Source organism: Mesoplodon bidens, assembly GCF_964165515.1.
Source record: "Mesoplodon bidens genome assembly, chromosome: 3".
NCBI lineage: Eukaryota > Metazoa > Chordata > Mammalia > Artiodactyla > Ziphiidae > Mesoplodon > Mesoplodon bidens.
The window spans coordinates 64,249,465-64,277,285 of NC_138178.1; the positions used below are offsets into that span (position 1 = coordinate 64,249,465).

The 27,821-nt window shown below is 59.6% G+C and overlaps 1 protein-coding gene across 1 annotated transcript in view; it reads right to left on the minus strand.

Annotated features, from left to right (window-relative positions):
• Positions 1 to 27,821, minus strand: part of CSPG4 (chondroitin sulfate proteoglycan 4) — a 36,502-nt gene continuing 8,681 nt past the window's right edge. Inside the window, exons 2-10 of the mRNA XM_081228065.1 lie at positions 16,625 to 16,788; positions 11,597 to 15,124; positions 9,735 to 10,217; positions 9,226 to 9,402; positions 7,379 to 7,577; positions 7,165 to 7,299; positions 6,899 to 7,065; positions 3,067 to 3,250; positions 1 to 2,743 (exon numbers count right to left, since the gene is read on the minus strand). Of these exons, the coding sequence (XP_081084191.1) occupies positions 915 to 2,743; positions 3,067 to 3,250; positions 6,899 to 7,065; positions 7,165 to 7,299; positions 7,379 to 7,577; positions 9,226 to 9,402; positions 9,735 to 10,217; positions 11,597 to 15,124; positions 16,625 to 16,788 (6,866 nt within the window). The 3' untranslated portion in view covers positions 1 to 914. The remainder of the gene's footprint in view (positions 2,744 to 3,066; positions 3,251 to 6,898; positions 7,066 to 7,164; positions 7,300 to 7,378; positions 7,578 to 9,225; positions 9,403 to 9,734; positions 10,218 to 11,596; positions 15,125 to 16,624; positions 16,789 to 27,821) is intronic.

The window sequence follows — 27,821 nt, forward strand, 5'->3', positions numbered from 1 at the left end:
TCTTATCCAGAAGCACCGTTTATCCAGGCCCCATGGAGCCGAGTGCCCCCAAGTACCCGCCCCAGTCCTCAGGGGAGCACAGGCACCGCAGGGGCCCATGGCCTGAGACCCTGCACGCTCCCCAGCCCAGCCCACTCTGGGGCCACAGACCCATGCTTGTCTAGCCATCAGCCCATCAAGGTGGGGCCCTGGGAATGAGCTGGCCTCAGACCCTCCTCTGTTTCTCACCCCAGGGGCTCCACCAGTCTGGGCTAGCTCAGCACCATGCTAAATAGCTTCCTTGCAATGCCCCTTAAATAAACCCATCCCAGAGCAACCCACCCACCTTACACCCTGGATACATTATTCCACTGGCTTATGCCTTCTAGAGAGTGGGAGGACTCTCTCCTCCTGCCCTCTGCTCCAGGAAATACCATCTCCCTAAAAAACCAAGGGAAAAAGTTTTCCTCTCAGCTCTGGGGCAGAGGTGAGGGGAGGCCTGGCTTGGAGTGGAAAAGCCAAGAATCCCCATCTGTCCCTCCCTTCCCTTTCTTCTCCTTGCCTTCTTAGCAGCCTGGGTCAGGTGTGACTTACCCAAGGTCACAGACCCAGGACCCAGAGTCCTGACCATCTAGGAAGTGGCTCTGGTTTTGACAGCCCACACTAGCTCCAGGGCAGGGTACTGACTCCAAGCCTGCCTCTGCCCTTGGCCCCTTGCAGTTCTCCTGGCTCAGAGTGAGCTGGGGAGGTTACAGCTCTTGACTCCACTTGGTCCTGGACCCCTGGGGCTTCCTCGCAGCACCCTCCACCCCTGGTGTCCCCAGGGCTCTCTGGCTCTGGGGATACTCAGACAGCACCAGGGCATGGGAGCAATGGGGCCGGGGCCTGATCAAGCCTGTCCCTGGCCCCATCAGCATCTGGGCCCAGGCCAGGCCTCACACCCAGTACTGGCCATTCTTGAGAGCAGGGTTGGATGTCCGGCAGAACTGCAGCAGCTCTGGGTCAGGCTGCCCCGCCGGCGGAGCCCCCTGGCCAGGCACCGCTGTGAGGGGGATGGCCTGGCCCGGCTCCACCTTGCGGAAGGTCTCTGTGTCGCCGGCCAGGCCATTTCGGGGCTTGGCAGTCAGCACCTGGACGCTGTGCTTGCCCGTCTTGTTGCGTTTGCGGAGGTAGAAGAGCAGAGGCATGATGAGTGCCAGAAGCAGGAGGACCAGGCAGACGGGGACGATGATGCTGAACATGTTGGCCTCGAGGAAGCCCAGGAAGTGCCCCCTGGCCACGGTGGGCGCGGGGCTGGAGGCCGCCAGGCCTGGCTCACCAGTGGGGGTGCTGCTCCCTGGCTCCCCTGCTTCTGTCCGAGCAGGCAGACTGAGCAGGGCCACTCTGTAGGGCCGGGCTGCGTTGTAAGGCTCCGTGGCAAAGTCCAGTGAGGCCACGGCAGGAGGGACACCCCTGGCCCACAGCTCCAGAGTGAGACTGTCGCCTGCAGGTCCAGGAGAGCTACCCTCCGGCCTGCCCACCTCCAGCCCCAGCCTCCCGTCCTCAAGGTCCTGCTGGGTGAACTGCTCCACAAGCTGGCCGACCCTGGGCTCTGTCCTGGCCCGGGGCACGCGGACCACGCGGCCGTGCCGGGGTCCCGCCAGGAGCCGGAAACGCGGCACACTGCCCGTGCGGTTGGCCAGCTCGCCCGCATCTAAGACTGTGGGGTCCAGGCGTAGGGTGGCACCCTGGGGCCACGGCCCACCTGTCCACACATGCAGCAGAGCCCTCACGGTGACATTCACCGTGGCGGATGCGTTGGCACCCCTGGCCAGTGCCAGGATGCTGAATTGGTCGTGAGAGGAGGAGAAGCTGGTGAAAGCAAAGACCACTTCGCCCTGGTCTACCTGGAACTGGCTGAAGGCTGTGGCAGGCTGCCCGCGCACCAGGAGATGCCCATGCCGGGGCCCCTGGGTGAGGCGGTAGGCTGCGTCTGCCTCCTCCCGATCGGAAACCACCCGGAGCTGCTGCCGGCTCAGGGAGGAGCGCCCTAAAGCTTGGGGCACCTCTAGGGGTGCCCGCAGCTGCACCTCAATGGCCGAGGGCAAGACGTCCACGGCCAGGGACATGGGCAGGGGCGGGCTGGCCCCATCAGACACACTCAGCTGGAAGGTGCCCACCACGCTGCTCCCATTGGCCACAAAGGCCAGCCGCCCTGCATCCACGTCGGCCTGGGTGAAGCAGGTCACAGGCCCCGGGCTGGCCCCTGCCAGGCTCAGGAAGCCATTGTGGGGGGCCCGCTGCACCTTGTATTCGATCTCCCCCGGAGCCGAGTCTGGGTCCACCACGCTCAGCTGGGCCCGGGAGATGGGGCTGCGGGAGCCCCGGGTGAGCCGGAGCGGGATGGAGGTCTGCGGCTGAGGCGGCCGCTCATTCACATCCCGCACTGTGATGGCGAAAGCCTCTGAGGTTTGGGGTCCTACCACGGAGGCCCCTGCGGGCCCCTGGAGGTGGGCACGGAAGTGGAAGTCATCCTGCTGGGTGCCCCCGCCGCCATGGGTGTACACCAGCTGCCCTGCGGCCAGGTCAGACTGCAGGAAGTGGGGCCGCCCGGTATGGAGGGGCTCCTCAGACACCAACAGCTGGCCCCGCTGGGGGAACCGTGTGATCTGGAAGAGCACATCGTGCTCCGAGCGCTGGGGGGCCGGAATGCTGGCCAGGAAGTTGGAGGCATCGAGGGAGGCTGTGGTGATTTCGGCCCGCTGGCCTTCCGAGACCCAGAGACCTGGGGGTGGGACACAGGCTATGAAGGTCCCGTCCACTGAGGGGAGAGCCATGGGCCCTCAGACCAGGGTCCCCAAGGCCAGGTTTGTCCCTCCCCCCTCAGACCAGGTACCCCAGGTTGGGGCTCAGGGTCCCAGGACGACCAGGATCGTGTCCCTCCTTCTGACCTCAAAGCCTCCCCACCTGCCCACCCTCCCTATAATTTACCAGGTCCTGGGAGTTGACATGAGCTGTTGACCTTGGCCTTGTGTCCCCTCCTATCTGGGCCTCTCCCAGTGTCCGCCCCCCGCCCCCCCAACATTGCCATCCCACCATGTTGTTCACCTTTGTTCTTCCAGAGGCGGCTGGGGCGCTGGGGACAGGTAGCTTCAAAAGACACAGTCACAGCAAGGGTGGCGGCCACGTCGGGGGCAGGCGGTGAGGACAGCCGGAGCTCCAGGGCGTCATGGGCCTCCCAGAAGGGCTCGGGGGGCATCTCGTGCTCATACAGAACATTCCCAGCATATACCTGCGGGGAGAGCCCATTACTGGGACGAGAGGCAGGTCCAGCCCATGGTGCCCAGGAGCACTGGGCACTTGGGCCTCCCTGACAGCCCCTCGGAGCCCAGCCTCCCTGGAGGATCTCCCCACTGTGCCTCGCTCTATGTCTGTAGCCCATGCTCTCCCTCACCAACTCAGTGGGTCGCCAGAAAACAGTCACATGACAGTGAAGAGCCAGGCTCTAGAGTCAGATGCCTGTGTCAAATCCCAGCTCTGCCACCTTGGGCAAGTCACCTCAAACCTCTGAGCCCCTGGGAAAAGCAATGCTCTATCTGTGCTTCTCTCGACAACAGGTCTTTCCTCTTTTGCATGAAATCCCTTACCCTCTTCCTTACTGAAGACATTGCTTCTACATCTCCTGTCTTTCTCCCATGGCATCAATTTCCCCCCAAACGGATTATTCCCATCGTTACGCAACTATGCTATCCGCCCACCGTAAAGAAGAAACTTCTAGGGCTTCCCTGGTGGCGCAGTGGTTGAGAGTCTGCCTGCCGATGCAGGGGACACGGGTTCGTGCCCCGGTCCGGGGAGATCCCACATGCCGTGGAGCGGCTGGGCCCGTGAGCCATGGCCGCTGAGCCTGCGCGTCCGGAGCCTGTGCTCCGCAACGGGAGAGGCCACAACAGTGAGAGGCCCGTGTGACGCAAAAAAAAATAAAAGAAGAAACTTCTCTTGACTTCACTTTTTACACCAACATTTGCTGTCCCACCACCCATACTTTTGCTCTTCTTTGCAGCAAAAGTCCAAAAAGAATAGTCTATACTCTCCCCCATGCCGTCTCGAGTGCACTCCACCCAGGCTTCCACTCCTGTTGTCACCAAGGGCACGATGGCCTCTGTGCTGCTGGACCCATTGGCTGGTTCTCAGAGGCACTGGACACAACTGAGCATTCCTTCCCCCAGCCCACCCGATGGCTTTCAGGAAGTTCTGCTCCCTTGGTTTTCCTCCAACCTCACTAGTCGCTTCTTCACAAATGCTCTGGCTGGTCCCTCCCCTTCTCCGCAATGTCTGTGACTTGGCCTTGAGACTCTATCTATAGGCACTGCCCATGTGCTCTTGGTGGGTCTCATGTCCTCAAATGCCAGCCATGAGATGACCCCCTTATTTGTATCTCCAGCCGGGGCTGTGGTCTCCTGAACTCCAGGCTCGTAGCCACCTGCTTCCTGGGCAGCTCCTCGAGGATGTCTGAGGGACATCTCAAACTCAGCATGTCCCAGACAATCCCTGACCTGCTCCACCTCTCCCAGCCTTCCCACCCCAGAGGGCACAGCTCTGTTCTTCCAGTGGCTCAGGTCCCACACCCTGGAGTCACCTCTGATTCCTCTCCTCCTCTCACGCACCATCATCTCTGGCCTGGGTTACCACAAGAGACTCTTAACTGTGTCCTGGCTTTGGCCCCTGCTCCACCCCCCTCTACAGTTTGTCCTTAATGCAAAAGTCAGAGTGAGTCTTTAAAAACGTAGGTCAGGTTCTGTCTCTCTTGCTCAGACAGTGCAATGGCTCACCACCATTTGGCTTCAAAGACCCCATGTGACCCCGTTACCCATGACCTCACCTCCAACTCCTCCCATGGCAACTCCACTCCAGCCACACCCACTGTTCTCTAGGGGCCGTCTGCTGTTAAACACCAAGGAATAGTCTCCACTTCCATCAAGAAATCCATTCCCTCCCCCTTCTAATCCCAATGTGTCCTCTTGGCTTATCTTCTGTTTTCCCCTTTTAGGAGACACAGGGAACTATTTTCCTTCTCTCAGAAAAACAAAACTTATGCAATAGTGAGATGGAAGCCGACTGGGGTCACAGTGTGCAGGAGATTCTAGGAGCAGCGGGGTTGTGGTGAAGTGGGGAGCCGAGCCCAGTCAAAGGGGTAGCTGTTCTTCAGCTGACGGCCGGAAGAGGGAACACAGGTCTTTTAAGAAACGGAAATCAGGGTTTTGGTTTTTTTTGGTGTGTGTGAGATCCCCTAATTTTAAAATATTAAATGCACGTGCAGGCCAAATAAAACACATCTGTGGGCCAGCTGTGGCCCGCAAGGACTGCCAGCTGTAACCTCTGGCTCAGGCTGACGGGTGGGCAGGAAGGAAACGGAGACCCTCAGGAGTGGGGGTGAGAGCCTGGATGCCTGGGTACAGGAGCTACTTGTGGGTGGGAGGTGTCTGGCTGGGGATGAAGTAAGTCACAGGCAAGGTGGGGAGGGGTCCCTGACCTCTGGGAATCAGTAGTGTCCTTTGGTCAAAGAATCTTGGACTAGCAGTCCGAAGGCATAGCCCCGGTTTTGCTTCTTACTAGCCGTGGGCTCTAAATAGAGTCACCTGACCTTCGTGAGCCTCAGTTTCCTTATCTGTAAAATGGAGACACCTGGTCCCTGCCCTACCCAGCTCAGAGTATTGTGGCACAGTGGCACTGTCAGATACCACCCAGTCCTGCCCTGCCCACTTCTCCAAGGGGGTGTGTGTGTGTCTGCCACGAAGCCTCCTCCCAGCTTCCCTGGATGGTGCTGCCAGCCTGGCCCCCTGGTGGCCATTCAATTCAGTCCTTCAGATTGCTGGGGTGTGAGGGAAGCACAGCAGGGTGGGGGAGGGGCCTGAAGGGCTCATCCTGTTCCCTCCCCCTTCCTGGGCATCCGATGACAAAACCTGCCACGGATTCAGGGTGCACAGCTGCTGCAGCCTGCTCAATATTTCATTATGTGGAGGGGCAGGAAGGGAGCCATGGCAGAAGCTGGGAGAACAGAGAACCCAGGCCTGGGGGATGTTGATGTCAGCGACCTGAGAAATCTTCCCACCCTCGTTAAAGTTACTTCCTTCCCCATGCCTGAAAGACCACCCCCGCCCCACTCCGCCTTCAGGGAGAACCAAGGCTGCCCTGGAATGCTTGGTACCTCCTGCACTTAGAAGGGGCCTTAATCTAAGTGATGGCTGCTGGCCCCACTGGCACAGTTAGCACAGAGAGCTCTGTGATCCCAGCAGAAGCAGCCTAGCGGTCTGCCTCTTCCCATGGCTGAGAGTTCTAGTTTTCACTGGTGGCCTCTGCTGTGCTCTGGGATAGCTGTGTCCTGAAGCTGCCATGATGGATGGATGGCAGCTTCACTCCCAACTTGACTTACTCAGCTGCTTCTGTCCACTCGTCTGCTTTCAGGACCCACTCTGCTTCTTGCTGGCTCTTGACCTGAGCCCCAGGCTCACACCTCTGCCCACAAGCCCAACAACTGCCTTTATCTCAAACTCTATTCCCTCCAGATCAAACACTGCCCCTCCCTCACCAGCCACTGGATTGTCTAGGGTCCCCTATGCAGTGTGTCTTTTCCAGGCCCCTAGGGTCCAACTGCAGTTCCTTCTGGAAGCCAAGCCCCAGAACCTGATCCCTGCCCTGGGACCCTATAGCCCTGACTTCCCGCATCCTTCTTCCTCCCCCTGGAACACTAAGCCCCATCTGCCCTACCAGCCTGGTAGCTCCTGGAGGGCGGGGCATGCAGAACCTGGACCATGGCAGGCCCAGGGAGTGGCTGCCAACGAGGCTGGAGCTGGTACCCGTGTCTACATGTGTGTCCAGGGGCAGAGTGGGCCACTTGAGGCTGGATGGAGTCTAAGCGGTGGCTGTAGAGAGTGGTCCTTACCTCTGCCTGAGTGAAGTTCCCCAGGGCCTCCCCGGTGCTGCCCTGCTGGGTGTGGAATAGCCGGCCAAGCCGGGGCCCCCGTACCACACGGTAGAACAGGTGGTGGGGGTCGATGCCTGTGCTGGAACTGGCTCTCAGGATCTGGCTGCTGAGTGGCTGGATGGACCCTGCGAGAGGTAAAAGGGGACTGTCAGCCTCTGACCAGGAGGCAGGGCAAGGCCTGTGACTGCTGGGGAGGCAGCCTGCCCCTGGCATGGCACACCCACCTGGGCAGATGGTCAGCGTCCGGCTGCCCTCCAGTGAGAGGAGCAGCTGCTTCTGGGCCGTCACTTGGAAGAAGTGTCCAGTGGAAGTATGCTCGCCATCAGACAGGATGAAGCGGAAGCCTCCGTCCGGGGCTCCTAGGACAAGCGTGGAGTTGGGTCTCGCTGGCCCACGCCGGCGCCCATCCTCGGGGCACCCCCACCTCTCGGCACCCACCTCTGTGTGAGAACAGCACGAGCCCGCCGTCGAGCTGGGCCTGGGTGAAGCTGTGGACCTCGGCGCCCGGCGCTGTCCGCAGCACCACCTGTCCATTGCTGGGCTCCTCAAGGGTGTAGACCAGGTCCTCGGGGCCTGAGTCGCTGTCTGTGCCCCTAAGGGCCTCCGGAGGGATGGGCACAGTGGCCCCCGCCCACATCTGGGGGTACAAGCGCGCAAAGGTTCTGCCCCCACCAAGCTTACCCACTTCTTTCCTCCCTGGCCCTGGGGCCACCATCAGGGCTCCAACCACACTGCCATCTGGGCTCCCCTGCACAAAGCGCCCTCCACCCCATTCAAATTCCCCTGTTGGCCCAGGGCTCCCACGCCCAGGCTCCCTGCTCTCCATCTGCTCTAGTCCTGCTTGTCCGTCAAGGCCAGCTCATGAACCCCAAGAAGACCCCAGCTCTCAGGCCCTCCCCAGAGATCCCCAACCCTGACCCAAAGTGCTGCTTAATGTGGCTCACTGGCAGGGCAGGGGTCTCCCTTCAGACCCTCCATGGTGAGTCTGGGCAGGGGCTGGTACACGATGGGAATCGTGATTTTTGTCTGCCCAGGATACTTAGAAATGGGCTCCCTTTCCTGGTGAGGGATGGGGTGGGAGGCTTGGTGAGCTGGAGAGGCCAGTGTCTTGCAGCACTGAAGCAGCACTGGGATGGGGGCCCAGGTGTTTCCAGTGCAGTCATGAGCCCCCAGGCAGGTGGGTGAAGGCTTCCTGGGGGCAGGCAGCCCCACCCCACGCTCAGAGTGAAGGGGAGCCCCCCTCAAGCCTCCCACTTGTGAGCAGGGCAGGATCCTGTTCCTGTTCCAAGGGTCCTATTACAGGTCCTGCTGGGTCAGCAACTTATGAGCAGTACTGGGTAGGGGATCCCATACCTGGAAAACTGAGCCCCCTGGGATTCCCTCCCCTAGCCCAAGGCTGAGCTCAGCCGGAGCTCTGGAAAGAAAGCGGCAAGGCACAGATGCCGGGCTTTAGCACAGGGCTCCTGGCACAAACACGGTAGACAGCACCACCTGGTGGCTGAAGTGCTACACAGCACCATCTGACTGTGGTTCCAGGGCAGCCCTTAGCCTGAAACCTAACCTCTGCTGGCCTCCCCACCACGGGGCTGCTCCCCACAGGCACATCCTACACCAGCAAAGACTCCCAGAGCCCCATGTCACAGACAGCCCAAGTCAGCCCTCTTTTGAAGCCTTCCATGGCTGCTGCTGACCCAGAGTCCACACTCTAGAAGTCAGCATTCAAGGCCCTGCCCATTTGCTATCCTGCTGTGTGGCCCTGGTCAAGCCACACCCTTTCTGTTCCACCAGTAACTTCTACTGTGACCCTGGAGAAGTTTTGTCACCTTTCTGGGCCTCAACTTCCACCTCTGCTGGATGGGGGCACCACTACTCTGCAGTAGTGTAAGAGGCAGGGGATTGGCGAGCCAAGCGGTGGCCTTCACTTGCTGGTGGTGGGAGTGGAGAGCAGTTGGGATCCACCCTTAGGGGTCTGAAAGAGCTTTCTTCAGGAGTCCTGGTCCTGAGCCATGGAAAAAGCTTCCTGCTGAGGGTGAGTCCAGGGAACAGCAGGACCAAGCATGTCCATTCACAAGGCTGTCTATTGCACTTATAAGTGTCCAGTAATAAAGCCCCACACCTGTGTTCTATTTTCAGTGCAGTCGCTCTTCTCTCTTCCCAATAACCTAGTGAGGCATGTGGTAGGATCCCCATTTTACAGAGGAGGAAACTGAGGCTCACAGAGGGGGAGCTATGTGCTGGCCTCTCTCTGGGAGGGGAGGTGGGAGGTGGTCCTAGAATGCTCTCACCTGCAGGCCTGTGTTTGTGGTGAGGACGGGGGGTTGGTCGTTGACAGGCAGGATGGTGATGGTGAAGGTCACGGGCTGGCTCTGGCGGTCCATCTCTGAGGCATTAGCCACTAGGACGAAACTGTCTGCCAGCGTCTCGCTCCCGTCATGCACATAGAGAATCAGCTGCTGTTCCACCTGCAGGCAGGCCCAGGGCTAGGGGTCAGGCCCCAGCAGGCCTGAGACCCATGGTGGGTCTCAGGCCCAGCACGTTTCATGCCCTGCCTTTGGGTGCAGGAGGAGATTGACTCCTCCAGAGCTTCACTTTCTGCAGGTGGCAATGGGGACAATCATTTCTCCCAGAGCGAAGGAATGAAGGAGTGGAGGAAATGGGGACATTCATCTCTCTCTGCCAGGGAGGGAGGATGAGATGAGGGGCTCTGTAAATGTGGGCTCCTGCCTCCTATCTGTGCGTACCCCCAGACTCTGCCCCCAGAGCTGGGCTGCACCCTGGGCCTCCCTGACCATACCTCTCTCCAGGAGAAGGTGCTGAGGGTCCCGTCTTGAGGTCCTTCCTCTCTCTGCAGGACCCCATGCTGGGGTGGCTCCAGCACCTGCAGGTCAAGGCCCGGCAGTGTGGGGAAGTAGGGCCCAGTGATGCGGAGCAGCGGAGGGGCCAGCGCGCGGGTGCCGCCCTCGGGGACGCTGAAGTTCAGCGCCTCCAGTGGGATGGCAGCGGGCAGCACCTCCAGCTCCACGTGGACGCCCTCGAGGGGAGCACCCAGGCCTGAGGACACATCCAGGGAGAAGACATCGCTCCAGGCCTCAGGGCGGGAGTGCAGGTACAGGACCCTGCCCGCATCCACCGCCTCCTGGGAGAAGCTGTGCACAGGGTCCAGGCTGGGCAGCTCGGCTGCTGTGGCGCTGTGGGACAACATCACCAGGTGGCCAGAGCTTGGTGGGGTCTTCACTGAGAACACAATGTCTGCTGGTGGCACTGCCTCCTGGGCTGCCTGGTTACGAGAGGGGTCACAGAAGGAGGCTGTTGAAGCCTCTGAGGTACACACTCCCTCGGCGATGTACGCAATCACACATCCTCAGATTCAGTGACACGGACATACAGTCTCACCACACACAAATGTGTGGACGGAGACACATATATGTCGCACACACGCACACACACACACACACACACGCACACACACACACACTGACTGCCCCTGCCATGCTACTGCCACAAGAGGGCGCCCCATCCTTCTCAGCGACACAGACTCCTACAGTACAGGCCCCAGGCAGCTTGCAAACCCTAGTCCAGTCTAGGGCTTGGAGGGAAGGTGCTCCCTCATCTGATGGTCCAGCCATAAAGGCTATACACCACCCCCAAACTCACATTCCTGTTCTGTCCCTCTGCTTGGGATACTGTCCCCCCGTTCTCTGCTGTTAAATCCCAGACTCTTCAAAGCCTGGCTCAAATGCTGCCTTCTCCCGGCAGAAGACTTCCCAACACCAGACATGTTTAGTCACAGTCTGCCCTAAAGTCCAGACAGCCAGAACCACAAGAGGCTCAGAAGTTGGCAGTGTAAGAGAATAAGGCCCAGAGAGGGCAAGCAACTGGTGTGAGGTTGCACAGCAAGGCAATGGGTCTGCTGGATGGCCTGCGGTTGCTCTGTGAGGTTCCTGGGTGGTCAGCAGCCCTCTCCAGACCTTGAGGCCTGGCCTGAGGTCTGGGGAAAGAACTGAGGACATGGGGAACTTCCCTGGTGGTCCAGTGGTTAAGAATCCACCTTCCAATGCAGAGGACGTGGGTTTGATCCCTGGTTGGGGAATTAAGATCCCACATGCCTCGGGGCAACTAAGCCCGCGAGCCGCAACAAAGGTCCTCCGTGCCTCAACTAAGACCTGATGCAGCCAAAAATAAAAATAAATAAATAAATATTAAAAAGGAAAAAAAAAAAGAACTGAGGACATGGGAGCTGGGCGGTGGGGGCAACCAAGCCTGTCTTCAAGGCCTATAGTCCTCAAAGTTTGTACCTGTTAAAACCCTCCAGAGAGCCTACTCTTGTTCGAATACAGATTCTCAGGCTCCACATCAGAGTCTATGGTCTGGGTGGGCCCAGGAATTTGAATGGTTGGTCACAGCATGTACATGTGTGCACATGACATGTGGAGGAACACGTAACCCATAGGCAGCCGTATGTACAATAAACTCCCCAGAAACCCTCAGGCACCCAACATGCACATGTACAGTTACATACCTAAGGCACATACACACACTGGCCCAGAAGCCACCACAGGCACATCCCAAACCATCCAAGCACGCATGGCATGAAGGCTGGAGGGAAAGATCCCCTTTACCTGGCCCATACCCCTGCTCACGCCCTCAGCCCTTTACCTCCAGCTGGTCTCTTCTGATCTCTGCTGCCTCCCCCTGGAAGACATAGATCTTCTTGTTCTGGACCAGGTGCAGTGGGGCCAGTGGCCCCTCTAGGGCAATGGTCACTTGTAGGGTGGCATCTGTGTGCACAGGCCCTGCCTCCACAGAGAAGCCCAGGGTATCACGGGGGCTGAGGCTGCCGTTGTGGCTGTAGAGAATGGCCCCATCCAGCAGGTCCTGCTGGGAGAAGGTTGAGACTGGCTGGCCGCCCCGGAGCAGCTGCCCCCAGCGTGGGCCGGCTGTGACATGGTAGTGGACCTCATCCCCACCGCGGATATCTAGGTTGGTGTCCAGGTGGAGCACAGCTGTGTCGATGGTGCCCTGGCCTCTTTGAGGGACCACAAGGCTGGAGCCGTTGGCCACACGGAGGTAGGGCTCCGAGGCCTGCACTTCGAGCAGCGCTGTGGCCTGGTGCTGCCCATCGGACACCTGCAGCTGGATCCAGCCGCGGTCGGCCCCCGAGTGCATGAACAGGACCCGCCTCTTCCTGAGGTCCTCCTGGGTGAAGCGGTAGATGGGCCGAGTGGGCTCATCTACAGCCACGATGCTGCCGAAGAGGAGGTCCTTGCGGGTCAGCACCAGCTGAGCATCAGCAAAGCCGGAGTCAGCATCGCTGAAGGCCATGTCGTCGGTGGTCAGCAGCCGCTGCCCACCGCGGGCCACGTGGAAGACGCGGCTGATGGTCTGCACAGGGGCGTGGTCATTCACGGGTTGGATGGCCACCCGGAAGACACCCCGTACCTCCTCCCAGGCCACGTCACCACTGCCCTCGCCCTGGCGGGTAGCCACAAAGGGAATGTCATCTTCCGTGGTCTCAGAGTCGTCATGCTGGTAGACCAGCCGGCCGTGCAGCAGGTCCTCATTGGTGAAGGATGTCACCATGGTGACACTGTCCTGTGCCCCCTGCCACACCAATCTGCCGTGGCGGGGCCGCTCCATGACCTCATAGAGGTAGCTGGCACTGTTGAGACTCTTGACAAAGAGGTGATCAGCAGAGAGGATGCCCTCGCCGCCCTCAGGCACCGAGAGGAGGACGTTGGTGAGGACAGGGGCGTCCGGATCACCACCGATGTGGATGGGGAAGGTATAGAGTGGGGAGAAGTGTGGCGGGGCTGTGACCCGGAAACGGAAGGAGTCCTCGATTGCCTCTGAGGCACGTGCTGTGGCCCCGTAAGTCAACCGGCCAGCCTGCAGGTCATCCTGGGAGAAGCTCTGACCGTCCGACAGCCGCATGCCCTGTAGCTGAAGATTACCCTTCCTGGGGGCCTGAACCACCTCATAGTGGAAGGTGGTGGGGCTCGGGCCTGCCTCCTCCAGGGTGGCTTCCAGGTGGGCTGTGGTGATGGCCTCCTGCTGGGCGTTCTGTGGGTGCAGAGGCTCCAGCCGCAGCAGCCACACGGTGGCTCTCTGGACTGTCACTGGGAAGGACAGATTGCTCAGGGTCTCCTGGCCCACCTGCACCTCCAGGGCCACATTCTCCACGGTGTCCTCGGCGTGGTGCTGCGGGTCGGTGCTCAGGTACCTCACGCGGCCCTGCTCCACGTCCCGCTGGTGGAAGGCCCGTGTGGCCTGCCACTCGGTGCCCTCTGCCCCGCCCGCCCCCTGCTTCTGCAGCTCCCCAAACTGCAGGGCCCCCGTGAGTCGGAACAGCACGTTCACATCCTGCCCCACAGCATTTGTCTCAACCGACAGGTTGGAAGGCAAGACAGGTGCAGTGGAGCCCTGGGCCAGGTGCAGCCCTGTGTTGTGGCGGACCTGAATGGTCGGCCGGACGGCCACCACCTTCAGCGTGACCGGGGGGCTGGCTTGCAGCCCGTCACTGACCCGGAACGTCAGGTCCGGGGCGGGCCCGCCGCGGTGGACGTACACTAGGCTGCCCGCATCCAGCTCCCGGCAGGAGAACTCGGTCGCTGGCTCCCCAGGCTGGTCTTGGCGCTCCACGGGGAGGCCGGCGGGGACACCAAGGAGCTGGAAGGTGAGGCCCTCGCAGGCGGAGTCTGGGTCATCGGCTCGGAAGACCTCCGGCCCCAGCAGCTTCTGAGTGTGTTCCAGGATCACCATGAGGCTGCCTTGCGGGAAGATGACGCGGGGCGGGTCGTTGACGGGGTTTATCTGAATGGGCAGGATGTACGTTTGGCCCCTCCGAAGGCAGGAGGGCACGGGCCCCCGAGCTGTCACCGACACCTCGAGCACCAGCTGGTCAGAGGTGTCCTCGGAGCCATCGTGGACGAAGCGGGCCTTGCGGTTCACCACGTCCAGGAGAGTGAACATTTTCCGTGCTTGGGCGCCCGGGATGTCCAGCTCCAGCTCGCCGTGGCGGGCCCTGCGGCTCACGCTGAACAGCACCTGGGATTTGCGCAGCTCGGCCTCGCTCAGATCCAGCGTGGGCTGCACGTGCCGCCACTCCAGCCAGGCCGTGCCGCCCTCAGCCACCACCAGCGGGTGGATGGTCAGCAGCTGGGTGAAATTGGCGAAGATCGGAGGCAGCCCCGGTTCAGGGGTGCAGGGCTCAGGCAGCTCCATGGCCGGCCAAGCCTCGGGTGCCAGGGTGGAGAAAGCTTCGTATGGGCCGTAGGCATCCTCCTCGTCCTCGTCCTCCTCCAGCCTGCAGCCGGCCTCCATGCTGCGAGTCAGCAAGGCTTCCCGGAGTCCCCATCTCTGCCCATTGATGCTGAGATCCTCCAGGCAGCCCCGCAGGGAGACGTTGACAGCCAGGCCCAGGCGGTGTTCCCAGAGATGGCGAGAGCCCTCTGCATCCAGCCCCCCAAGGAGGAGACTGCCTTGTGGCTCTAGGTAGCTAAGGACCCCACGGTTGGAAGTACGTGTGGGGTACTGGTCCACGGAGATTTCCAGCCTGTGAGCATCCATGTGGACACTGACCTCGTGGGGCTGCCCATCGGCCACAGGCACGCTGTTGTGGAGCAATACGGTGCCCTGGCCCTTCTCCACCACGGCCCGCAGGTGGCCCTCAAATATGTCCACGTAGATGAAGTCCCCATGCCGGCCCCCTGCCTGGAAGGCCAGGGGCGCCTGCCAGCTCCGCGTGGTGAGTGTAAACTCCAGGGTGCCTTCATCCCGAGTGCCCCAGGCAGGGAAGGCAGCCAGTGAGTGGGGCCCAGAGAAGCCCATGGCCACGTCATCACCGGCAGAGAACTCCTCAGCACAGCCCTCAGGCACGTCTGGGGTCAGTGGCCGAAGGAGGCTGCGGCCATTGAGGGTAGCTGTGTGGAGGCAACCCCGCAGGGGTCGGCTGGCTCTGCTCAGGTAGGGCAGGCCAAGGCTCCCGGTGCCCCCCAGGAAGAGCCCGTAGGGGACCTCCAGGGGGGCCTGCTGGACTTGGGCGGAGGCATTCAGGAGCCCATCGACTGACAACAAGGCCCAGCTGTCTGACACGGTCAGCCTCACAGTGTGGGGAATGGAGTCGCTCAGCAGTGTCTCTGCCAGGGTCTGCATCCTCACCTCCTCCTGGCCCAGGATAAATCTGACCTGAGGAGAGACGGGGGAATGGGGGATGGGGGAGGCACACTGAATCCATCACTTCTGCAGTAAAAGCATAACTGGTCTCCCACACTTGGGGTCCCCAGAGCAGAGGGCCTAGGACAAAGGCTTCTCATGCCACTCCTCTCCCTTTCCTGCCATCTCTTTACGCATCCCCCAAACACTCACCAAAGTGATCTCTGTGCCAGGCCTGGATGGGCTCAGGGGACCCCGATGTGAATCCGATGTGGTCCCTGCCCACACAGAACTGTCATACAGCAAGATGCTTTCCTAGAGATTCAGCCTAAATTCTTTTATGTCTCCCCTCTTCCCTTGGGTGAGAGGTGCTAGAAAAATCACATTGGAATACAGAAGATTCTTCCCCTGGCATAAAATGGGCACCTGGGAATCCCCTGAGGAGTCTCCCTAAGTAGACCAAAACACCATGGGGTCACTGAGGCAGCCAGGCTCACTGTTCAGAAATGGGAAGCCCAATCAGATGCTCTGTGTTTTGACCTGTCCAAGGGGAGGTCCTTGGGGAGAGAAGAGAGACATGGTTCTGTCCCCAGGGCATTGACACCAGAGCCAGCTCTGGTGTGGTGTTCCCACAACCAGATGGTAAAATGGGTGGTGGCAGAGGATGGAGACTGAAAGAGCAGAGCACGAAGAACGTATGGCCTTGGGAGTCCACGTCTGGGGCACCTTTCTAGGGGGTGTGGCATCAATATACCTGGCAGGGAGGAAGAGCATCAGTGCTAGGTTGTACCAGGCCATGTTCAACAGTGACACCTCATGGCAGTGAGAAGCAATGGCAGCATCAGATGGACTGAAAGCAGCTGAGGGATTGAGAGGACCAGAGGCCTCTCTCCCCTGGGGTGTGGAAGCAGATGGTTCCCCCAGATTTGGACTAAGACCTCATGTTCTCAAACTCTTCATGGTTAGGGGGAAACCTCAAGAGAGAGCCAGAAGACTCTTTGCTAATAAAGCTTGTGGTGACTTGAAGGATGAAACAGAAAACTGAGGAAAAGCTGTGGCAGTACTGGTTGTTCCATCGACAGATCGGGGTGAATCAGGGTGCTTGGTGCTATGCCAGAGGAGTGCACGGGGTGCTGGAACCCAGGAGAGGGGACCCAGTCCAGGTGAGGAAGGGATGCCCATGCTGAGACTTCAAGGAGAGGCTGGAGTTAGGCAGGTGCAGGGAATGAGTGAGGCTTGCACCAGGCAGAGGGAGTGTAGTGAGCAGAAGCGAGAGACCGCGAGACGGCAGGGAACTGAGAGCAGCCAGGGTGGTCAGGACACAGAGGACCGGCTAGGGGTTGTGGTGAGAAGTGTGGCTAGAGAGCAGGAGGGCAGAGCTGGTTCACGAGGAAGTCACACCTTCTGGGATGCTTCTGTCCATCTCACAGTGGGGAACTTGAGACCTCAAGGCGAAAGTGACTCCCACAAGGTCACACCGCCGGTTGGGGGCCACTCAAAGCTGGAGGAGTCCAGCAGGGAGATGTCACTGACCTGCAGGCGTCCAGAGCGGAGCTGCAGGAGGAGGTAGTCAGCTGGGCCTGCCGCCAGGAGAAGCAGAGCTTCGGGCTGGGACGTAGAAAACTCCAGCTGTAGGTCTATGTCAGTCAGAGCCATGGCCACAGGCACCTCCAGGTGGTTCTCTCCGAAGAAGGAGGCTGTGTGACAGAGAGAGCTGTGGTGAAGCTTAGCCCCTTGCCTGGAGGAGAGGTGCTGCAGGGTGGATGGGTGGGCTGCAGGGAGGGCGTGGCATGCTGGTGCTCCCTCACGGTTCTCCTATGTGGCGTTCTCCCGTGGCCTCAGCTGGTCCCAGCACCTGCTTGGTCCTGGCACCAGAAGACACGGCCTCACCTTGTGTCCAGCCCAGACCCTGGCTCTGAAGGAGGCCAGACCCAGCATTTCAAGCATCTCAGGTCTCTTCCTCAGAGGTTTCTGGGGCCAGAGGCCTCTGGCAGCTCTGGCTGTCTTCCCCTGGCCCTCAGAGGAATCTCCATCCTGGGTCTGGCTCAAAGGGAAATGGTCACTGGCCTGATCACCTGGCCCGATGGTCACAACCCCCAGGAATGAAGCTCTAGGAGAACCACCTCTACCCAAACTGATCTCTGCTCAAATTCCTTCTCCTAAGCGCCCATATGGTTTAGCCCCTGGGTTGGCTGGGACCACAGCTGGGCTCTGGTGGTGCTAAGTCAGGCAACCCACCCATCCCTGCATCTCTCTTGGGCCATGCTCCCAGCTGTCTTTGGGGGTCGGTGGGGGCAGCTTGTTGGCCTGAGTCCATCGAAGAGCAAAGGCTCTGAGGCTAGATGGAGACCACATGCAGTGCCGGACCCAAAAAGGGCCAGACTTCCTCCATCACCCTGTATTGCTTCCTGCTGCTTAGCTATTAAAGGTCCCTGGTGAGCAGTCAGATCCGGCCCCTTTATTTCCACCATGGCCAGGAAGCCAGGGATGACAAGAGCTGAGTTCTTCAAGCCTCGGTCTGAGGCTGAAGACAAGGCCTGAGAGGGGATGACGGCTTGATGGGCAGGCCAGAGGGCCTCCCAAGACAGGGGGTCATATTTGGGGTTTCCCAGGGTCAGTGGTCCCTGTGTAGGGACACCTCCTCTTTTTAAGTTGTCACCCCCTCCAGGCAGTTTCCCCAAATTAGCCTCCCTTGGCCTCTAACCTGCTGCCACAATTTCTGGTCCATTCCTTTTGTGGAGATTTAGTGCCATATATAATGTTGACTCTCCCCACTTGACATCCAGGGCTGGGGAGACAGGAATGGGTTACAGAGATGATCCACCCCCCCTTGGGCTTCTCTTAAATCCGGTGAGAGTGAGTAAAGGCTGATGGCCTTGATAGGGATGATCTGGCACCAGCCATATACATGCTGGTCCCCGGGCAGCCTGAGCCAGCTGACATGCACCTGAAGAAGTAACATCAGCCACTGGAGGAGTCCCAGACTTGTATGTCCTAAGGGCAGCCAACACAGCCTGGAGGGATGGAGGGATATCCAAGAAAGATGATGCTCTTCCCCCCGGGCTGAGCTGAAATCCCTTCTACTTATCCCCTCTTGCCAGCACTTGCTGGCCACACCAGAGCCTTGTTTGGGAAGCTAAAGGAATCAAAGGAGAACTGCAAAACCATCCAGGCGGACACAGCCCAGCAGGCCCAGGACACCTCGGTGCCCATGAGGGACAGACCAGGGAACTGGCAGCTGGCAGGCACCTACAGGGGTGCCTTATCTGCAAGATCATCAATTCTTAAGAACAAAATGCAGCACACTAAACTGAGGGCAGCCACAGCCAAAGAGTGGCGGCAGGTGGCCCCGCAGGATGGAGCCACCACCGTGGCACGTAGGAACTCAGAACAGCTGGCAAGAGCTGATTGTTACATTTTCAGGAATTTTGCAAGCCGGGTGATGTTGCCCAGTGAGAACATTTATACCACGGAACGAGGCAAACACTACAAATCAGGGCTCCCTGTCTCCAGGAGAGCCTGTTGCTAAACATTTACCTGCCTACCACGCAGGAGTTGGGGGCCCATTGCTTCCCCTGTGTGGGAGTGAGCACAAGCCCTCACCCACACTCCCTTTTGCTAAAGGTGGATGTCAATCTGCCAGGGCACAGTCAAGCTGAGGAGAAGGCAGGAACTTAAGTAGCTGGCTGTCTCTAACCACTGAACCACCTGCCTCCAGCACCCTCCCAGCAGGGGAGAGTAGCAGCCTGTTAGGCCTGGTTCTCCAGGCCAGAGTGGGAGGGTGACAGGAAGCAGAGGTTCTTTCCAGAGAGCTGGGGTCTGAATGGGCCCATTGAGGGGCTGAGCCCTGCTGTTTCCTGCGGGGCCAGGCGGGAAAGGGCTCACACAAGCTGCCTTGTGCTGTTGGGACCGCACAGGGCAGGCAGCCCCCTCACCCCAACGGAGGCCTCTGAGGCCTTGCTGGCCAGGATTTTGGAAACTCTGATAGTGCCACTCCCCCCACCTCCTGGTCTCCTTCTGCTGCCTCTCTTACTGTCTCTGATGGGCTGCAGTTGTAAGAACCCAGAGTCCCCGTTCTGGGCTGGGGGCAGGGGGACAGTTGGAGAGGGGCTTCGAATGGAGAGGGGATGCAGGATAAAGAAGTCATGAGCTTGGAGTCAATCCCGGAGGGCTTCCTGGGGGAGGTGAGGGTTGTGTAGAGGAGCAGAGAGGGAGGGAAATGGGCAGAGGGAAGCAAGGACGGGAGACTGGCAGGGATATACAGGCTCTGGAAATGTGGAAGACAGAGGAGTAGAGAGAAAAGAAGCATGGGCCACACCAGGCTCAGCAGACGGAGAGGGGTGCCAGGGCAGCGGGGGGAGGAGAGGAGGCATCATTACTGCCTGGAGAACTGTCCTTGACTCTCCTGGGCCAAGAAGACCCACGATTCATCAAAACACCAGTTGAGGCCTGCAGCAGCTATGTGGGCTTCCCTCTGGGCCAGAAGAAGGGGCCCAACTCAGGCCTCAGTGTCACCATTCTGTAAAATGGGCACTCCTTCCCACTCTTTTCTCCTCCTGTCTGTGGGGATTAGTCCTGGAGGTCCCTTTCTGGTCTGGGTCTGCTCTCAAACGTGAGTGTGCAGAGGGTTAATGGTGTGGGCTGCTTGGGTGGCTCCAGGCCTTTGGCATGTGGGGAGCAGGATGCCCCCAAGGGTCTGGGGGACAAGTAGGAGGGGCAGGAGGAGTGCCACAGGTATGGGTTTCTCTGCCTGGAAGAGGATACACAGGTGAATGTCCAGGGGGGTGTAGATGTGTACTTGCATGTGTGTGCAAGTGTGTGGGTGGCTGCTGGGAGTGTATTTTGGGTTTGCGTAAGGCTGTGTGTTTGTGCATGTGTATGCGTGTGGGCTGGGAGCTGCCAGGACAGAGCAGTGATTGTGCCCAGGCCTGTCCTGCCCCTCGGTGCCCGCCCGCCATGACTTTGGCTGTGCCTGACTCCATGAAAGGGGCAGTGTGTTCCTGGAGGGTTGCAGCCCCTCCCACCCGGCACCCATCCACCCGAGAGGTTTGCTGAAGGTGGAGAATCCCACAGCTTCCCATCCTTCCTGCCCACGAACAGGGCGCTGCTGTCTGGGCCCAGGGTGGGCGCTCCATCCCTCTTCCTGAGAGGAGGGCTGGGGGCACAGAAAGAGTCTGTATCCGTCCCCACTGCGGCCCTTTCTCACACTGGGGGATGAAGCCTAGGCCAAGGTCCCCCAACAAGCCACCCTCTGGCACAGCATGGGTTATGCTGGCATCTCCTGGCTCCCTGGGCCACTCCTAGGATGTTTATGAATGGGGACCTGGTCCCTGTCCCTGGGGGACCCCAAACATGAGGCTTACTTCCATCATGGCGCTCAACCCTCTGCCTATCAGCAGGATTTTGGCCTCTCAGTCTCTCTCAGGCTCCCCACTCCCTCCCAGGCTGGCCAGGGGCAGGGTCTCAAGCATGAGTGCCTTTCCAGTCTTGGGGTTGCTGCAGACCCTGCTCCTTCTGGGTCCTCAGAACCCCTGGGGCTGGCCAGTCTGTCTCTCTCCCCGTCTCTGTCCCACATCTCCCTTGTCTCTGCCTCTGCTTTTCCTCTTCTCTCTGTCTCTTGGTCTTTGGCCCCCCTCTTTCCTCTGTCCCATCCCGGCTGTAACTGGGAGTGCCACCCTTGCCCCAGAACAGTCCAGAGAGCCAGACTTGTCTCCCCAGCCCTGGGACCCTCACTCCTTGGTGATGGGTTCCACAACATCAGAGTTCTCTGTGGCCCTTGCCTGCAGTAGGGTACTTGGCTTCCACTTACCAGACAGACAAACTGAGGCTCCAGGGGAGAAGCAATCTGACAGAGAGAAGCAGAAAGCCTGCAGCTCCTGGCCTGGCCACCTGTTGGAGCCCTGCCTGCCTGGGGACCCCACCCCAGGCAGTCAATCTCTGTGCGCTCCCTCCCACCACATTCCTGGTTGCCTGGGAGCATCCAGGCAGCCCCAGAGCTGGCATGCGTCATGGGCAGCTGCAGCATTCCTGGGTGTCTGCTGCTGCCTGACTTTATAAGGGAGAAAGTTTGGGAGCCCAGAGCTGCCGGCAGGATGGCCAGTGGAAAGTGCCCAGCCCCACAGTCAAGGGTGGGTGGTGGGAGACCTGGACATGAGGATGTGGGGAAGGTACATCCAGTGGTACCGAGGCGGAGCAGGAGGTGAGAGACGGATGGGGATGAGACTTGGGAACCATTATTCATTCACTCATTCACGCACAAATATAATAATGTAGCGACGGGGATGGAAGAGGAGAACTAACCTGGGAGATACAGAAAGCCTGAGAAAGACAGTAAAAGTGAGAATGAGAAATAAAGACCCCCTCCTCCACAAAGACTGAACTCAGGGATCCAGACGGAGGCCTGAGGAAGGAGATGGGGGAGGAAAAACCAAGAGAGACAGAAGAGGCAGGATGTTGGCAGTGAGCCTGCTGCTGTGCACAGGATCGAGGAGAGTGAGGAGGGGGCACCCCACCAGCCAGCTGTGGAGGGAGGGGACAAAGCTGGGCTTCTCCACCGTAGCCTCTTGGGGTTTGGCACCAGGGGTGAAAGATCCTGGTTCCAGATCCCGGCCCTGGGTAGGCAGCAGTGAGGCTGGGAGAGTCCCCCTGAGGGAGTCTGACCGGGGGCTGCAGGGTGGGATGTTCCGGGAGGGCCAAGGCAGGGATGAAGGGCTCGCTGTCTCCCCTTGTGTGTGTGTGTGTGTGTGTGTGTGTGTGTGTGTGTGTGTGTGTGTGTGTGTGTGTGTGTGTGTGTGTGTGTGTGTGTGTGTGTGTGTGAGAGAGAGAGAGAGAGAGAGAGAGAGAGAGAGAGAGAGAGAGAGAGAGGGAGAGTGAGTGTGAGTGGCCCACCTGCGGGCTGAATGCTGGCCCTGTGTGAGAGCAGGGATGGGCCTGGGGCTCCGCCCCGTCACCCAGGCCCTCTGGACCTAAGGCCTGATCCCCTCCTCTCACGCCTCCAAGGGACTTGCTTTTTCTTTACCAGCACTCTGCCGCCAAGCCAGGGGACCCCTGAGGAGGGTGGGGTGCAAAGTTCCCTCTGATTTAGAACCAGAGCTTCCGCTCCCAGGACTGCCGGTGAGGCTGACTGCTCCCGCCCATTTCAGGGCTGGGAAAGCAAATATTCTGAGATGAGAACTCAGCCCCACAGAGCACTGCAGACTCCTGAACGGCCACAGTGGGCTGCGTGTGGGCCTGAGTGTGAATGAGTGCGGGGCAGCGCCACGCGTCACAGCGGGTCGAGGTGAGCATGGGCAGGTGAGGATCTGGTGCGGTGGGCCCAGGCTGGCTCTGGGTACTGGACCATGACTCCCTGGCCACGCCTGCCGCCCTGGGCGCTGGGGCAAGGGAGAAGTGGTCACTGCATCTATTCAGGTGTCTGCCCCTCCCTCAGCATGTTCCATAGCCCCCCAAGGCTCAGTCCTCTCAAACCGAGCTATGACTTTCCACCAAGCCTGTTACCACTGAAGGTAACGGGGGAAAGTTACGGGGATGACTTCAGGTCAGACCAAAGGGGCAACATAACCTGCCCTTGGTGGTTGACACAGGGGTCATAGAGCCAAGGCTAGATGGCTCACTACCTGCCAGGGCTGGCTGCCTGTGAGAGGCTCACACACCTGCAGACCCACTGTGCTCACTGTGCTGGCTCTCCTACCCACTGATTCCAGACCGGGGAATAACCCAGAGGCCTACCGACCACCTGCTCCTCTCCTGCCCTGTGAGCCACAGCCATAGGAACAATGGTAGGTTAGGTCAAAATCACATGAGACTTAAAGAAGCAACCTTCCTCTTGGGAGACAAAAGCTGTCTCAACAGACAGCAGGAACTCCAGGCCCTGTCTGACCACCTCCCCATCTCAACACTACGAAGACCTCGCTGGGGTCAAGATAGTCCCATCCCTCCTCACTCCAAGAACTCTTGAGCCCTGAGACTCACTCTCGGGGTACTTGACCTCTTTGGTTGCCTTTCTGGTTCCTTGCAAGGCCAAGGAGGCCAGGGCAGGACAACAGTTTCCTTAGCTATTGGCTGAGCCCTGACTCTGGTCACTGGTCTCAGCTACCAGTCCTCTAACCAAGCATCCGGAGGCCACCCATGCTGAGTGGCATACACTGGGGAACATTTCCAATTCAGGGATCCCCTCTGGAAGGTGAGTACCCCTGGAGAGGAAGCAGGGAACGGGTGGGGTGGGAGATGCTGAGCTTGGTCCACAGACATCGACAGGGGCAGGGTTGGCGTCCTGGGATCCCAGCCACATGTTCCAACCCTGGGGCCACGTGCGGCACAGAGGAAGTGGGAGGGAAAATGAGAGGTTTTGCTGGAAGAAGCAGCCCAGAGTCCACCCAGGCTGGAGGGCAGGGGCGTGGAGGAAGCAGGGCCCTCAATGGAGTCTTTGTGGAGGCCCTGCTGCTCCCCAGGGTGGGGCTGCTGTGGCATGGAGCAATTCCGAGCGGCTTTTCCTTGCCTTATAATTTTCCTCCTTATAGGGCAGCTGAGTGGATTTCTATGCCCTTTTCCACATCCCGTTCCTTCTGGCTTTCTTGGCCCCAGAAGTAGGGTGGGATCCTCATCTCAGTGGGCCCAGGCTGAGGTAGGGGTCCTGGCAGGGAAGAAACAGAGTGAAGGACCCTCGCCTGGCATGGGTCTGCAGTCCCCCACTGCAACAGGGTCCTTGTGAAGCTGCTCCCATTTTACTGGTGAGGAAACTGAGGGTCAGAGACAGCAGTCATCTGTGTTAGGGCCTAAAGAAGAGCAGCTGCAAGGCTGGGATTCGAGCCCCTGTGGCTGTGGCTCCAGAGCTGAGTGCTGTGGGTTCAGGGAGGGGTGTGTGCACACAGAAGCAGGGAGAGGGGGGGTGGGTTTGGTTGCTGCCTGTGAATCGGAAGTGGAGCATCTGCGGCTGGCCCCAGTGGGAGGAGGGTGTGAGAGCTGGCCTCCTGCCTGGGAAGACACACTTTTTTCCCTTCCTTTCCGGTCCTCGGTCCTCAGTCCTCAGGGGCTCCCTCTCTCAGGGTTGGGGGTGGTGGTGGGAGGGAGTGAGGAAAGGAGGGGAAAGCATCTGCTTTCGATGGGTGGTTTGGCAGCTGGCCTTTCCCAGTGTGGCTGGATGGGGTCTGGTCTGGGGCCGGCCGGATCAGGGAGGGACCTTCTTCAAGGCTGGCTGCAGATGGCACATTCCAGAAACCCCTGATAGTGCTACCCATGCCCACGGGGGTCCTGGAGGGGAGAGACGAGAGTGGAGAGGCAGGGGGTGTGGGCTTTGCCCAGGGTGAGAAGCCTGCTCTCTGATGGGCCAGCCCCTCTCTTGGGCAGAAGCCAGAGGAGGGATGCCTGTTGCTCATCTCCAAGTCTCCCCATCGCTCTGGGATGAGAAACCTCTAAGGGCAGGGCTGCTGGGGAGGTGTCTCAGGGCTTCCCCCAGCCTGGCAGGCTGGCCTTGGAGACAGTGAGTGTGCGAACTGGGATGGGGAATAGTGGAAGCAATGACTGTGGGTTTGGACAGAAGCCTGGACGAATTTGACACAGACTGTGCTCAACAGGCTGTGTGCCTTGGAGAAACCACAGCCATCTGTGCCTCAGTTCCCCCATCTGAAATATAGGAAAGAGGGGTGGGATGACCCCGCAGACAGAAGTCCCACATCCAGGAGACTGGGGAAAGCAGAGGCTTGGGTCAGGGATCATCCCCCCAACACACACACAAACACACACACACCTGTCCCCTGGCCAGCCCAGCCCAGCCCAGCAGAAAGGGGCTGGTGGGGAGGTGTGATCACTACAGTGGGTACAGCACAGCCACCTCTGGCCTGAAGGGCCACGGGCCTGGCTAGACTGGAGGCTCTTGAGGACAGGTCCCAAGGCCTGTATCTCCGGGCCAGCGCATCTGCCATCCAGGAGGCCCATACACAGGTACCAACAGATGAAACATGAGCACCTAAGGGAATGCAAGGATCAAATGGTGGTGACATTTGCCCCATACGAGGGATTTTCTAACAGCATTGCTGTCTGACAGCAGCCAGGCAGAGAAGCAAGTTCCTGGCGCTGGTGCTGTGCCAGCAGGAGTGTGTGGCCTAGGAGGGTGGACCAGGAAACCACAGTGTCCTTGCTGGTGGCCTCTGTGCTAACCAGGTTCTGCCAGAGATCCCCAGACCCCCGGCCCCCACTCCACTCCTGGGCAGGCCTGACTCCTCTTGGAATGGTTCCTTGCCTAGTACCCCCATCTGACAACTCCGCAGACCCCTTCAGTCCGTCAGCACCCACTGAGCTGTGCCCCACCTCTGCCACCCTCTCTCCAGCCCACCTCTTCTCCCCTGACCTCAGGCACTGCCTCTTTGCTGCCGTACCTATATCTCTGTCTCAAGCACCGAGTCTCCAGGGCTCTGGGCCTGCCTGCCAATGCCCCCTAGACGTCTACACCGGGAACATCTATAGGAACCCCCAAACCCCAGCCCACCTGCTCAAGCCAGACTCAGTATCATCTCTCCTCCAACCTGCTCACCACCCGGTGAAGGCCCCACATGCACCCACCGTTGGGCAGAAACCTGAAAGTTGCTTTGACCCTCTCCCTGTTCCTGACCATGAATCAATGTTCCCTCCATTCAGCTCCATTACTTGTCCTTCAAGTCTGTCTCCCCCTCTTGCTTCTCTGTGCCATCCCACAAGACACATGGTCACCATCCCTTGCTGCCTCCCTTTGCTAATTGCAGCCACAGTGAACCTAAACGGCGGGGCTCCATCCTCCTCCCTTGCCTGGATGCCTTCGATGGCTCCCCAGTGCCCCATCATCAAGCCCCAGCCCTCTGGTGTGGCACTGAAGGTGCTGGGTGACCTTGCCTCTGCCCCGCCAGGCTTTCCTGTTCACTCCTTTGAACACCCCACGTGCCAGCCTCACAGACCTTGGGCTGTTTTCCATCCACACCTAACAGGTCCCCATTGTGGCCTTCGCTCAGGCTGGGCCTTCTGCCCAGCAAGCTCTTCGTTCCTTTTTGCCTGTGAAATGCCCTCATGCCCCTTCAGGGAAGAAGTCCTCCCCCACCCTTCCCCATAGCTCCTTCTCTGCATTTGGGGTGCAAAGAGACTCAACCGTGGCTTGGGGAGCTGTGTGACTGTCATCTCTCTCTGTTAACAGTGTGAGCCTTAAAGGGACAAGACTGGTGACAGAGATGGCAAGATAGGAGGGAGGGGCCCAACAGGGCAGGAGGGGTGTCACGTTCCCTGGCTGACCCAGCAGCGAGGGGCTGCACCTGGGAGCTTGCCCCAGCTCTGCCCCCCACTTGTCTTACCTCCAGGCTTCTTTCAGTCCTCCTCTGCCCTCCAGGGCCCCGGGGGGGTGGGGTGAGGCTGGACACAATGGCTGGGGCTGAGTGGGGCACTGCCCCAACGAGGGAGCCCTTTTCTGGGCCTGTGGTGACAGTCTGGTGCTTGTTTTTAAAGAAAATAGAATCAGAACACCTATTTATAGCTGGAGGCCATAGCCACAGACAGGAGATGGATGGGGTTTGAGGCTGCGCAGGCTCCCGCTCAGGCAGGCGCTGGGGGTGGAGCCATTCCCAGGCCCCCTGCCCCCCTTTCTCAGCCCCCAAGGAAGTGCCTGTGGGATCCTGACATTCCCTGGGACAGGATGTAGCCTGCACTTTGGGGCAGGGGAAGGAGGGGACTTGGGTGAGGAGGATGGAAATTTTCTCTCAGAATCGGTCCCTGGGGCCCAGAGTTCTTTGTGGGAATGGGTGGAGGTGAGGGTGTGTTACATGTCTGCAAGGCACAGGAGGCAGAGAAGGAGCTCTGGGGGTACGGGTGCCGCCTGCCAGCGGACTGGGTAAAGGAAAGAAAACAGGGCAGCCAGAGAGAGACGCAGGGATGGGGAGAGAGATGGAGAGACAGCCTTGGGGAGGACCCAGAGACAGACAGGGGTCCGCGGAGAGAGATCTGCAGCCCAGCGGACGCCCTGAATAGAGAGGAGATAGAGGAAGCAAGGGGAGATCTGAAGTGGGGCGTTCCGTCCTACAGAAAGTCTTCACAGTGCTCTGGGCAGACTGGTCAGTCTGAGTTGGATCCAGGTGAGAAAGGGCAAGAATTAGGCATCTCTGTGGCCTGTACCAAAGAAGGCCAGGCCTTGCCTACTCCTCCCACCCCCAGGACCTGGAGACCCTCTGTTCCCGTCAATCTAATGCTGGGAGGCCCGGGTCCGTTTGGAGGCAAAGCAAAGCTGTGGGGGCAGAGCCGATGCACACGGGCTTCGTCGCCAAGATCGTGGAAGGACTGTCCTGGACAGAGGGGGCAGGGCAGTTCCAGGACTGCTGGGGACAGGTCTGGGCTCTGACTTGCTAGGAGGTGAATTCCCCGGGCCTGGAGGAGTTACAGGCTGAGGCTATGGCCTGGGCTCACACCTGCTGCCAGCCTCTATTCAGACCCCTCCCCTCCCTTGGTTGTGTCGTTGGGGGCTGTGGGGTGGCTACAGCCTGGGGCATGTGTCATGGAGCTACAGCCACAACCGGTGACTCAGACAGTTAAAAAAAGGAGCAGCTTTGAGCAGTGACTCAACTTTCTCTGGAGGGGCTGGGTGGGTCTGGCTGGTACAAGATGGGGAGACTGGGTTTATTTTTGGTAGGGTGGGGCTGGGGGTGGGGGTGGAAGAGGGGAACTGGGGGTGGAGAAGAGCCGCTGCTCTCATCCCAGGAGAGCCCCAGGGCTCCGTGCCAAC